The sequence below is a fragment of the Bombina bombina genome, chromosome 1 (genome assembly GCF_027579735.1).
Source record: "Bombina bombina isolate aBomBom1 chromosome 1, aBomBom1.pri, whole genome shotgun sequence".
NCBI classification, from domain to species: domain Eukaryota; kingdom Metazoa; phylum Chordata; class Amphibia; order Anura; family Bombinatoridae; genus Bombina; species Bombina bombina.
The window spans coordinates 888465574-888479902 of record NC_069499.1 but is presented as its reverse complement, the minus strand read 5'-3'; the positions used below and the strand labels follow the sequence as shown (position 1 = coordinate 888479902).

Sequence of the window (14329 nt, the reverse complement as noted above, 5' to 3'; positions counted from 1 at the left end):
GGTGTCTTTTATACTGATAACAAGTTCAAACAGATGCCATTAATACAGGTAATGAGTTGAGGACAGAGGAGCCTCTTAAAGAAGAAGATACAGGTCTGTGAGAGCCAGAAATCTTGCTTGTTTGTAGGTGACCAAATACTTATTTTCCATGATAATATGCAAATAAATTCTTTCCAAATCAGACAATGTGTTTCCACATTTTGTCTCTCATAGTTGAGGTATACCTATGATGAAACTTACAGGCCTCTCTCATCTTCTTAAGTGGGAGAACTTGCGCAATTGGTGGCTGACTAAATACTTTTTTGCCCCACTGTATGTATGTATGCCTGTTAATCCAACGCACACATTGTGCATTATTAAGTATCCACTGTTTATGTTATGTCGTTGTAATTGTACGAATTGGTCGTACTATTGCTGTACTTTATCTTATCCAAAAATTAAATATTTGTCTAAAAAAAAAGTGATCTGCCGCTTGACTCGGGCACACACTGTACAAACTGAAATACCAAGTATGTCTCACACTGCATAGTGATTTAGTGCACAATCAGAAATACTCTCAAATGTTAATGCTTTACTCCTTGTAATGACATTTCCCACTCTCAATAGCACTTTGTTGTAGAGGCCTCTGATGGCTGCCATAATGTATAATAAAAATATATATATTTTTTTAAGTAGTTGTGCTTGCCTCATGTGGCCCACTGGGCCCCTGACAGGAGTCACCCTATTCACCCCCTGATGGTGGCCCTGGATATAGTCTCTTACTTTAGGATGAATGTATCTCCAAGTATCATGGTGTTGAAGTGATCTAAGATTGTCACAGCCTTGGTTAGCATTTGGTGTGGTATGTGGAGGGGTTTAAGTCTGTGCATTTGATGTAAAATTAAGGTCTCCTGCAACTATTAAGGGCCCTTTCTAAAGTGAAATGATTGTGGAAACGTTATGTATACATTTGTTAGTATGTTTATAAGGGGCATATATTAACTGTCTTTCGTAATTGGCTTACCAAAGAGGAAACCACAAATTCATAGGAACCTGCCTTCATATTTTTCTATTTAAGGTTTAAGGGGGAGTGAAGGGTATCGCTGAGCGTATAATTATACTAACTCAATTAAAAAAAAAAAAAAAAAAAGTCTGCACATTGGTACTATGGAAGTTTTGAGAGTAATGTTTGAAGAAATAATTAGATATGTCTGGTTTTAAAGTGCATCTCCTGTAATAGTAGAATGTCTCCCCTTCGTTAAGGTAAATCTTTCAGTGCCATAGATCTTTTTTTGAGGGATATTAAGCCCTTAAACATTTTGAGTAATATACATGGGCCCCAAGTTATCAAGGTCTGGCGGACCTGATCCGACACTGCGGATCAGGTCCGCCAGACCTCGCTGAATACGGCGAGCAATGCGCTCTCCGTATTCAGCATTGCCCCAGCAGCTCACAAGAGCTGCTGGTGCAACGCCGCCCCCCCCCTGCTGACTCGTGGCCAATCTCAGAGCAGGCGGACAGATTATGGAGCAACGGTCTTTGTGACCACTGCTTCATAACTGCTGTTTTGGAGCTTGATAGATAGGCCCCATAGTGTTTTGGATGTCATGGTAAGTATGAGTTGAATGGCGTGAGCTTTGCAGCTGGATCACTATAAAGAATGTATGATCAGCAATAGCATAAAAAGTATAAATGTGGCAAATAGGAAAACAAAACACAATAATGTGAAATATAGTAAATATAAACTAAGAAGTTTGTGAATCTTAACGGGTTCCAAAGACCTATGTCTAAATCAGTATAAGTAGGGAAAGAGATCTCCCCATATTAAGGAGCATGTGTAGCTTCCAAGAATGATATAAATTCTAAGTAACTTAGATCAGGCAGCAATTGAAGCTAACTAAGTGTATCATATCCCCCCGGCATACTAGAAATAATGTAATTTGGGTTCAAACGACGAGAGTAGTAAATATAACAATTCTATTGTATGAAAACCAGAACAAATATATACTCCGAATATACTGAAGCACACTGAACATTTAACAGTCAAGAAAATAACCAGATCTTGAAGAGTTCTTTTTATCCATCTGGGCTAGGTATCTTAGTCGGTGAATCTTTGGGTCTGTTTATCTTCTTGCCCACTTTATGCCAAGGGGTCATTGAGGGAATGAGTCACAATTGTCTTTACCTCCTCGGGGGGGGGGGGATTGTAGGAGGCGTGAGATCTGGAGGAAATATCTCAAGCTTCTGAAAGAATTGCAGTATCTCTAACTGGGAAGTACAAGCAACACTGTTTTTCCACAACATTAACAGTTGGAATAGGAATCCCATCTGTATTGTGTGTGTATATATAATTTAGATACATGTAACGTTGGAGGTTGTAGCTCCTTTCTTCGCAGAGTTCTTGTAGATGAGTCTGCATAGAATTGCAGCAAAGTAGCAATTCTAGTAGTTGTTTGCGTCTTACCAGCGCCATCAGTTCATCTCTATATTTGACAAGCTTTACTTTTACATCTCTTGGTGGTGCTCCTTCATTGGATCTAGGGCATAAGGCTCTGTGTGCTCTTTCAGTTTCCAATTTTAATGGCTCTGCGGTTCTAATGTTTTGAAGTCTGCTTCGATTTCTGGGTCTTCTTGTTTGTCCTCTAGAAGAGTTAGTTGTTTGTTATGATTTTGTAAGCCTTGACCAATTTCAGTGATTCCTGTAGCCGTATATTCAGCGCTTCCTCCAATTTTTCTACTTTTATTTCCAATGTCAGTAATATCTTTTTTTCAATTCGGAGATCTCCTCTCTAATACATTGCTTCGTTTGATTCAAAAGTACAGAAAGGTGTTGTTTAGACTGAAGTTCCTTGAGGTACAATTTAGGAATGGAAACAGTCTCTGTATGAGTACAGATCTGAAGGTGGAGTTTGTAATCTGTAGTTTTTAAAAGTTATTCACTGAAGGAGTAGAAGTGTGTGATTTTGAAAGCTTGTCTTGTTTGCTTGCTTTTTTAGGTGACATGTTGCCAAATAGAGGTTGTCGTGTAAATAGAACAAATCTGTCAGAAAATCTAGGTAAGTTATTAACTGATAGTCACATGGAAGCTTGTATAGAAGTATAAGAAACGCCGTGTGGCTCTACTTTTCACTTTAGGAGCTGGGTTGATATTGGCAACAATCACTGCACCCAGATTGTGTACTACTTTCATGTGCAGCATACAGTCTAGAAATAGGACCATGTATCTTCTTGTGTGTTCTAGTCTGAGTATGCCAATCATGTAGCTGGGCTGAATTTGATGTTCTGCATAGAAGGATTTAACTATAAAGAGAGATTTGCAGTCACTGGAAATAATAGCAGCTTTCTATTAAATATGAGGTAGACTATATTGAGTAGGAACGAAGCATTTCACATCTGCGTGATCTTTTATGTAATGAGATTTTCACCACATTTTTAGACTCCTCAATGGTTATATAATTATATTTCTGAGCCTGATGCCAGGGCGCATGTGTGCCGTTATTGTTGAGGCCTGTGACATGAGTCTGTTACCGTTTACTAGAGTTAGTCCCCAACGGTAACTATTTCAATCACTGGAGTATGTGTACAGGTTACTACATGTCATGCAGCACCCGATATGTCCCAGCACCTCACGGCCTGCAACACTGCCCCAGAGATCTTCAGATCTGGTGTGTTTTGGGGGCCGTATCACTCCGACAACCATGGGATTCAGAAAAACAGGCGCTCCAGGTGGCAAGGAGAATGTGTGCCAGTTAAGCAGGGTAATGCTGTGGGTAGTAGCAGTATTTTGGGCTGATGGTGCAGCCATCTTTGTTGAGCGCCGGCTCTGCCCCCCCCCCCCCCCAAAAAAAAGATCTTTTGAGATAACTGAGTGTAGTCCTCCTTGCACATGCTTAGTAGGTGCTGATGCCTCAATGTGTGCATAAAAAAAGATTGTGTACATTTAGAGAATGGAAGTGAATTTGAAAGTTGTTTAACATTTTGTGCTTTTATCTGAATAATGAAAGTTTAATTTTGACTTGAGTCTCTCTTAATTATTGTGCTGACTTAACAATGGGGAAGTATGTCAGACCCCCCTCCATCCTCCTGAAAAGATTCAATGGAAGATAATAGGATGCAGAAAATTACACATTTGTTGAAGAGACAGCAATTCAGGATTACAGCTTTGAGTCTGTACTTGGCTTTAATAGATATATATTATAATAATAAAAATACTCTACACATTTTTACTTGCTCTTGAAAATGCATAGTTTGCTTTTTGTTTTGGTGTTTGTATTTTTTATTAAAACCTGAGATCAGATTCAAAGCTATCTTTAATAAATGTGAAATACTCTAATGCATCCTGTGAGTATCTTCCATTGGCTACTTTGGGGGGGGGGGTCATTCACTTAATTCACTATTTTGAATTGTTTGTGCCACTTTCTGGTACACTTGCATGAAGAGCCTTCAGACAAAACCCTTTCAAAACGGTCCGCACCACTGAAATTATTTTAGTGTAGCAGAGATTCTTGAAAGCCAACAGGGTGCGTTTTAAATTCTGAGAAATGGACAATCATCAAATTTTAGAGATAAATTACATGAAAAGTGCAAAATAAAGTATCTTGCAATATTTTATTACAAATAACTCAATATTTTATATAATAATCTCATAATCTCAAGGTGTTTACTGTCTTTTTTTTTATTTATTTTTTTATATGTATCCTTCTTTTACCTCTAATACTGATTTTATGTACTGTGTATGTGATGTCTGGTTGATCTTTTCAGCTATGGTGACACATACAACTCATATCTGTATGAGCACCCACATTGTAGTAATTGTAAATACTTTTTTTTATATATATATATATCTATATCTCAGTCAATACTGAGGAACTCCTCATTGTCACATTTTAATAAATAACATGTATTTATCATATATAAACTCCTCACTGAACTCGCAAGTTGTCTCTCTCCTCTGTAGTACACCGTAATATGCCCATTGAGGATGCTCTGGGAATGATGGTTAAGTCATTCGGGAAAATATATGGCGAGCGGGAACAGAAGGAGCGTAGTGAAATTTCACACAAAGCAGCTGATCTGGCAGATGACTACCTGGAAAGAGAGCTCTATGAGTCTTATAATATCCCTCTGAACGTTAGACACCTACTATTTCTCCTGAGCGATGGCAAATATTTATATTCGGAAGAGTTGAAGGCAATCGGCGACTATGTCAAGAAAAGGATAACTGAGCTGGAAGGTATTATGTTTACCGTCACAATCCCACAACAAGTTCAACTCCCCCCCCCCCCCCTACTGTTTTGATTCACACTAGCACACTTTCCTCATCTAAATAGTATTTTGCATTCCACAATTACCCTAACGATCAGTATCCACTGTTCGTTTTGGATTTTTAGTTGGTTTATTTTCTAATTATTTTTTTTTAACAAAGGACCCAGCATTTCATACAATTTTGTTTTATCCATATGTAGCAGGTTTACTTTTTTTCTCTCTATTGTTTTAGTGATTACATTAAAAAAAGTTATTAAAAACTTAGCTAAGCTTGCTTCTCTAGAAAGATTTATGTGTAAATGTAATTTTGAAATGTTTTTGGAATATAAAGTTACAGATTTACTACTAATTACTATGTTGGTGGAAAACCAAAAATTCATGTCAATTACCTTTTTTTTTTTTTTATCTTAAAGGGACATAATATAATACTCCTATGCTAAATCACTTGAAAGTGAAGCAGCAAAACTGTAAAAAGCCGACAGAAAAATCTCACTTGAGAATCTCTATGTAAAAAATATATTTTACCTCACAATTTCCTCGGCTCAGCAGAGTGTTGTGTTAAGTTATCTTTTAGTTACTGCCCAGCTGCAGGTAAAAAAAAAAAAAAGAAATGAACAGCAGCCAATCAGCATCAGCAGTGCTGATGTCATGAACTTTTACTGTGATCTCATGAGTTTTCATAGTAAAGTATCTTAACGGGACCGTCAACACCAGAATTTTTGTTTTTATACACTAAAGTGTAGCTTTGACAATGAGAATTTTCCAACTGGGATCCTTGTCACAAAAGAGATTATTAGTAGGCTGATTCCAAATGGTTGTGTATAGGCATGAATTATAAATATACTAGCAAAACAATCCCTAGAGTGGGATGAATAAAAGGTTATGCCTCTGAACACAAAAAAAATGAAATGAATGGATTGAGTTAAAACATAACTTTCTCCAACATAGGTGTGTCCGGTCCACGGCGTCATCCTTACTTGTGGGATATTCTCTTCCCCAACAGGAAATGGCAAAGAGCCCAGCAAAGCTGGTCACATGATCCCTCCTAGGCTCCGCCTACCCCAGTCATTCTCTTTGCCGTTGTACAGGCAACATCTCCACGGAGATGGCTTAGAGTTTTTTAGTGTTTAACTGTAGTTTTTATTATTCAATCAAGAGTTTGTTATTTTAAAATAGTGCTGGTATGTACTATTTACTCAGAAACAGAAAAGAGATGAAGATTTCTGTTTGTATGAGGAAAATGATTTTAGCACCGTAACTAAAATCCATGGCTGTTCCACACAGGACTGTTGAGAGCAATTAACTTCAGTTGGGGGAACAGTGTGCAGTCTCTTACTGCTTGAGGTATGACACATTCTAACAAGACGATGTAATGCTGGAAGCTGTCATTTTCCCTATGGGATCCGGTAAGCCATGTTTATTAAGATAGTAAATAAGGGCTTCACAAGGGCTTATTAAGACTGTAGACTTTTTCTGGGCTAAATCGATTCATTATTAACACTTATTTAGCCTTGAGGAATCATTTATTCTGGGTATTTTGATATGATTATATCGGCAGGCACTGTTTTAGACACCTTATTCTTTAGGGACTTTCCCTAATCATAGTCAGAGCCTCATTTTCGCGCCGGTATGGCGCACTTGTTTTTGAGGACAGCATGGCATGCAGCTGCATGTGTGTGGAGCTCTGATACATAGAAAAGTCTTTCTGAAGGCATCATTTGGTATCGTATTCCCCTTTGGGCTTGGTTGGGTCTCAGCAAAGCAGATTCCAGGGACTGTAAAGGGGTTAAATATAAAAACGGCTCCGGTTCCGTTATTTTAAGGGTTAAAGCTTCCAAATTTGGTGTGCAATACTTTTAAGGCTTTAAGACAATGTGGTGAAATTTTGGTGAATTTTGAACAATTCCTTCATACTTTTTCGCAATTGCAATAATAAAGTGTGTTTAGTTTAAAATTTAAAGTGACAGTAACGGTTTTATTTTAAAACGTTTTTTGTGCTTTGTTATCAAGTTTATGCCTGTTTAACATGTCTGAACTACCAGATAGATTGTGTTCTGACTGTGGGGAAACCAAGGTTCCTTCTCATTTAACTATATGTATTTTATGTCATAAAAAAATTTAGAGAAAATGATGCCCAAGATGATTCCTCAAGTGAGGGGAGTAAGCATGGTACTGCATCATCCCCTCCTTCGTCTACACCAGTCTTGCCCATACAGGAGGCCCCTAGTACATCTAGTGCGCCAATACTCCTTACTATGCAACATTTAACGGCTGTAATGGATAATTCTATCAAAAACATTTTAGCCAATATGCCCACTTATCAGCGAAAGCGCGACTGCTCTGTTTTAGAAAATTCTGTAGAGCATGAGAACGCTGATGATATGGTTTCTGAAGGGCCCCTACACCAATCTGAGGGGGCCAGGGAGGTTTTGTCTGAGGGAGAAATTTCAGATTCAGGAAACATTTCTCAACAAGCTGAACCTGATGTGATTACTTTTAAATTTAAGTTGGAACATCTCCGCGCTCTGCTTAAGGAGGTGTTATCCAATTTGGATGATTGTGATTATCTGGTCATTCCAGAACCACTATGTAAAATGGAAAAGTTCTTAGTGGCCCCGGGGCCCCCCGAAGCTTTTCCTATATCCAAGCGGGTGGCGTACATTGTTAGTAAAGAATGGGACAGGCCCGGTATACCTTTAGTACCTCCCCCCCATATTTATAAAATTGTTTTCCTATAGTCGACCCCAGAAAGGACTGATGGCAGACAGTCCCCAAGGTCGAGGGGGCGGTTTCTACTCTACACAAGCGCGCCACTATACCCATAGAAGATAGTTGTGCTTTCCAAGATCCTATGGATAAAAAATTAGAAGGTCTGCTAAAGATGTTTGTTCAGCAAGGTTCCCTTCTACAACCAATTGCATGCATTGTCCCTGTCACTGCAGCCGCGTGTTTCTAGTTTGATGAGCTAGGAAAGGCGATTATTAGTAATTCTTCTTCTTATGAGGAGATTATGGACAGAATTCGTGCTCTTAAATTGGCTAATTCTTTCACCCTAGACGCCACCTTGCAATTGGCTAGGTTAGCGGCGAAAAAATTCTGGGTTTGCTATTGTGGCGCAGAGCGCTTGGTTAAAATCTTGGGCAGCGGATGCGTCTTCCAAGAACAAATTGCTTGACATTCCTTTCAAGGGGAAAACACTCTTTGGCCCTGACTTGAAAGAGATTATCTCTGATATCACTGGGGGCAAGGGCCACGCCCTTCCTCAGGATAGGTCTTTTCAAGACCAAAAATAAACCTAAGTTTCGTCCCTTTCGCAGAAACGGATCAGCCCCAAGGGCTACGTCCTCTAAGCAGGAAGGTAATACTTCTCAAGCCAATCCAGCCTGGAGACCTATGCAAGGCTGGAGCAAAGGAAAGCAGGCCAGGAAACCTGCCACTGCTACCAAGACAGCATGAAATGCGGGCCCCCGATCCGGGACCGGATCTGGTGGGGGGCAGACTCTCTCTCTTCGCTCAGGCTTGGGAAAGAGATGTTCTGGATCCTTGGGCGCTAGAAATAGTCTCCCAAGGTTATTCTCTGGAGTTCAAGGGGCTTCCTCCAAGGGGGAGGTTCCACAGGTCTCAGTTGTCTTCAGACCACATAAGAAGACAGGCATTCTTACATTGGGTAGAAGACCTGCTAAAAATGGGAGTGATTCATCCTGTTCCATTAGGAGAACAAGGGATGGGGTTCTACTCCAATCTGTTCATAGTTCCCAAAAAAGAGGGAACGTTCAGACCAATCTTAGATCTCAAGATCTTGAACAAGTTTCTCAAGGTTCCATCGTTCAAGATGGAAACCATTCGAAAACTTCTTCCTTCCATCCAGGAAGGTCAATTCATGACCAAGGTGGATTTCAAGGATGCGTATCTACATATTCCTATCCACAAGGAACATCATCGGTTCCTAAGGTTTGCATTCCTGGACAAGCATTTCCAGTTCGTGGCATTTTCTTTCGGATTAGCCACTGCTCCTAGGATTTTCTCATAGGTACTAGGGTCCCTTCTGGCGGTGCTAAGACCAAGGGGCATTGCTGTAGTACCTTACTTGGACGACATTCTGATTCGAGCGTCGTCCCTTCCTCAAGTAAAGGCTCACACGGACATTGTCCTGGCCTTTCTCAGATCTCACGGATGGAAAGTGAACGTGGAAAAGAGTTCTCTATCTCCGTCAACGAGGGTTCCCTTCTTGGGAACTATAATAGACTCCTTAGAAATGAGGATTTTTCTGACAGAAGCCAGTAAAACAAAACTTCTAGACTCTTGTCGGATACTTCATTCCGTTCCTCTTCCTTCCATAGCGCAGTGCATGGAAGTGATAGGTTTGATGGTAGCGGCAATAGACATAGTTCCTTTTGTGCGCATTCATCTAAGACCATTACAACTGTTCATGCTCAGTCAGTGGAATGGGGACTATTCAGACTTGTCTCCGAAGATACAAGTAAATCAGAGGACCAGAGACTCATTCCGTTGGTGGCTGTCCCTGGACAACCTGTCACAAGGGATGACCTTCCGCAGACCAGAGTGGGTCATTGTCACGACCGACGCCAGTCTGATGGGCTGGGGCGCGGTCTGGGGATCCCTGAAAGCTCAGGGTCTTTGGTCTCGGGTAGAATCTCTTCTACCGATAAATATTCTGGAACTGAGAGCGATATTCAATGCTCTCAAAGCTTGGCCTCAGCTAGCGAGGGCCAAGTTCATACATCAACCATCAGGGGGGAACAAGGAGTTCCCTAGCGATGGAAGAAGTGACCAAAATCATTCTATGGGCGGAGTTTCACTCCTGCCACCTGTCTGCTATCCACATCCCAGGAGTGGAAAATTGGGAAGCGGATTTTCTGAGTCGTCAGACATTGCATCCGGGGGAGTGGGAACTCCATCCGGAAATCTTTGCCCAAGTCACTCAACCGTGGGGCATTCCAGACATGGATCTGATGGCCTCTCGTCAGAACTTCAGAGTTCCTTACTACGGGTACAGATCCAGGGATCCCAAGGCGGCTCTAGTGGATGCACTAGTAGCACCTTGGACCTTCAAACTAGCTTATGTGTTCCCGCCGTTTCCTCTCATCCCCAGGCTGGTAGCCAGGATCAATCAGGAGAGGGCGTCGGTGATTTTGATAGCTCCTGCGTGGCCACGCAGGACTTGGTATGCAGATCTGGTGAATATGTCATCGGCTCCACCATGGAAGCTACCTTTGACAGACCTTCTTGTTCTAGGTCCGTTCGACCCACTCCAGCTGACTGCTTGGAGATTGAACGCTTGATCTTATCAAAGCGAGGGTTCTCAGATTCTGTTATTAATACTCTTGTTCAGGCCTGAAAGCCTGTAACCAGAAAAATTACCACATAATTTGGTATATCTGTTGGTGTGAATCTGCAGGATTCCCTTGGGACAAGGTTAAGATTCCTAAGAGTCTATCCTTCCTTCGAGAAGGATTGAAAAAAGGATTATCTGCAAGTTCCTTGATGGGACAGATTTCTGCCTTGTCTGTGTTACTTCACAAAAAAGCTGGCAGCTGTGCCGGATGTTCTAGCCTTTGTTCAGGCTCTGGTTAGAATCAAGCCTGTTTACAAAATTTTGACTCCTCCTGGGAGTCTCAACCTAGTTCTTTCAGTTCTTCAGGGGGTTCCGTTTGAACCCTTACATTCCGTTGATATTAAGTTATTATCTTGGAAAGTTTTGTTTTTGGTTGCAATTTCTTCTGCTAGAAGAGTTTCAGAATTATCTGCTCTGCAGTGTTCTTCTCCTTATCTGGTGTTCCATGCAGATAAGGTGGTTTTGCGTACTAAACCTGGTTTTCTTCCAAAAGTTGTTTCTAACAAAAACATTAACCAGGAGATAGTTGTGCCTTCTTTGTGTCCTAATCCAGTTTCAAAGAAGGAACGTTTGTTGCACAACTTGGATGTAGTTCGTGCTCTCAAAGTTTACTTAGCAGCTACTAAGGATTTCAGACAAACTTTGTCTTTGTTTGTTGTTTATTCTGGTAAACGGAGAGGTCAAAAAGCAACTTCTACCTCTCTCTCCTTCTGGATTAAAAGCATTATCCGATTGGCTTATGAGACTGCCGGACGGCAGCCTCCTGAAAGAATCACAGCTCACTCCACTAGGGCTGTGGCTTCCACATGGGCCTTCAAGAACGAGGCTTCTGTTGATCAGATATGTAAGGCAGCGACTTGGTCTTCACTGCACACTTTTTCTAAATTTTACAAATTTGATACTTTTGCTTCTTCTGAGGCTATTTTTGGGAGAAAGGTTTTGCAAGCCGTGGTGCCTTCCATTTAGGTGACCTGATTTGCTCCCTCCCTTCATCCGTGTCCTAAAGCTTTGGTATTGGTTCCCACAAGTAAGGATGACGCCGTGGACCGGACACACCAATGTTGGAGAAAACAGAATTTATGTTTACCTGATAAATTACTTTCTCCAACGGTGTGTCCGGTCCACGGCCCGCCCTGGTTTTTTTAATCAGGTCTGATAATTTATTTTCTTTAACTACAGTCACCACGGTAACATATGGTTTCTCCTATGCAAATATTCCTCCTTAACGTCGGTCGAATGACTGGGGTAGGCGGAGCCTAGGAGGGATCATGTGACCAGCTTTGCTGGGCTCTTTGCCATTTCCTGTTGGGGAAGAGAATATCCCACAAGTAAGGATGACGCCGTGGACCGGACACACCGTTGGAGAAAGTAATTTATCAGGTAAACATAAATTCTGTTTTTAATATAAATAAAGTAAAATAGAGAGAGAGCTTTGCACAGGTACATATCCTGTCAGCTGCTCACACACATGAACATTAACACTGGATTTCTGGTCAGATTTATTTAAGAGCTATAATCCAGGTTGTTATACAGTCTTGGAAGTGGGTACACAAGTGCTTGGTGTATACTTTTAAGTTGCTTGAAAAAACCCCTGTGAGATGTCTGCAGTAAATATTGAGCAAACGTTAAAGGGACATTAAACACTTTGAGATGGTAATATAAAATGATAAATTGTGTGTGTGTGTGTGTATATATATATATATATATATATATATATATATATATATATATATATATATATAAACAGCTCTGCAATATACTATCATTTATTTTGTCCTCTTTGCCTGTAATTCCATTCTGAAATTGTGAGCTTTTAAGTTCCTGTTAGAAATGGAAGTGCAGAACACTGTTAAATCCAGCACAACCATTGGCTGCACACTCCAGTGACCTATTTATAACTGTCCCTAATTGGCCATAGCAGAGAAGGTAACACAAGTTACAACATGGCAGCTCCCAGTGTTTTATAGACACTAAAACTTTACTTATTTTGTCACTTTTTAAACCAGTAAAAATACATCTACATGTTAGTCATGGACTAATCTTTTCTTTGAATGCATCATTCTATCTAGCATGTATTTAGTGTTTAATGTCCCTTTAATATTACCATTGTAATCTTAAAACAAAAAGGGGGGGCAAGGAACTAACAGTTCACTGATTGTCTTCTAAATAATGGATTACTCACGATTGCTATATTTCAACAGAACCCTCGTTAGAGTAAGATAAATAGGAAAGTATCAAATGTTGCTTAAGGTCTGTTATGAGTGTAATGTGACAGAGCATGCATTTATTGTAATTTAACTTAGTCACCTAAGTATATAGCATACAATATTATCATTGCCCTTAAGTACTGTTGGTAGCAACACTGGTTACTTGTCCTGAATGTGGACATTTAGTTATGATGAAAATACTAAATATTGTCTTATATCCCTACAATCTCTCTTTTGTGTTTCATAAGTTATAAGCATATGAATTATGTGTCAAGATCAACTTGCCGCTAAGTAAATCAATAACCGCTATGTAGAAATATGTTTATACACCATGTATATTCTATTATTTACAATGTAACTAACAATGTTATTGTAAGTTCGATAGCATACGTAGCTTATCGACAACAGTTGGAGAACGCCTGAGGTTCACTGCTACCTAGCTTAGGGGTCTGTTCTTGTATCTTCGTAATTATTAAAGATTAAAACTAATTATTTTTAGACCAGAAAACAGCAAGATAAAAAAGAGAACGCCCCACTATCAGCTCACTTGCTACAAAGCACATTCAGGACAAGTAACCAGTGTTGCTACCAACAGTACTTAAAGGGACAGTATACACTCATTTTCATATAACTGCATGTAAAAGACACTACTATAAAGTATAAGATGCACAGATACGGATATAAAAATCCAGTATAAAACTGTTTAAAAACTTACTTAGAAGCTGTCAGTTTAGCTCTGTTGAAAAGGTAGCTGGAAAGCCCACTGCAAATGGTAAATAAGACACTCCCCCCCCCTCCCCCTTCTTTTGCATATGAAAATACCCTTTACACAAACAGGAGCAAGCTGGAGAAGGTAGCTGACAGTATTCACATAAAACTTTGGGGCTTGGTTAGGAGTCTGAAAATCAGAGCAATGTTATTTAAAAATAAGCAAAACTATACATTTATTTTTAAAAAAAACTTTATGGGCTTTATAAATCATCTACAAAACATTTATGCAAAGAAAAAATGAGTGTATAATGTCCCTTTAAGGGCAATGATAATATTGTATGCTATATACTGAGGTGACTGTTAAATTACAATAAATGCATGCTCTGTCACATTATACTCCTAACAGACCTTAAGCAACATTTGATACTTTGCTATATATCTTACTCCAACAATAGTTCTGTTGAAATATAGCAATCGTGAGTAATCCAGTATTTATAAGACAATCAGTGAACTGTTAGTTCCTTGTCTCCCCTTTTTGTTTTAAGATTACAATGCAGTAAATATTGAGCAAACGTTAATATTACCAGACATCTCACAGGGGTTTTTTCAAGCAACTTAACAAAAGTATACACCAAGCACTTGTGTACCCACTTCCAAGACTGTATAACAACCTGTATTATAGCTCTTAAATAAATCTGACCAGAAATCCAGTATTTTTAACGTTCATGTGTGTGGGCAGCTGACAGGATATGTACCTGTGCAAAGCTCTCTCTCTCTCTATTTTACTTTATTTATATTAAAAGTTATTTTT

The 14329-nt window shown here is 39.7% G+C and overlaps 1 protein-coding gene across 3 annotated transcripts in view; it reads left to right on the top strand.

Moving 5' to 3' along the window:
- Positions 1 to 14329, top strand: part of LOC128646101 (uncharacterized) — a 91751-nt gene that overhangs the window by 28109 nt on the left and 49313 nt on the right. For 2 of the 3 annotated variants that reach the window (XM_053699546.1, XM_053699544.1), the window contains exons 8-9: positions 2976 to 3035; positions 4937 to 5212. In XM_053699546.1, coding sequence (XP_053555521.1) covers positions 2976 to 3035; positions 4937 to 5212 — 336 coding nt within the window. The remainder of the gene's footprint in view (positions 1 to 2975; positions 3036 to 4936; positions 5213 to 14329) is intronic. The other variant, XM_053699545.1, reaches the window with a different exon arrangement.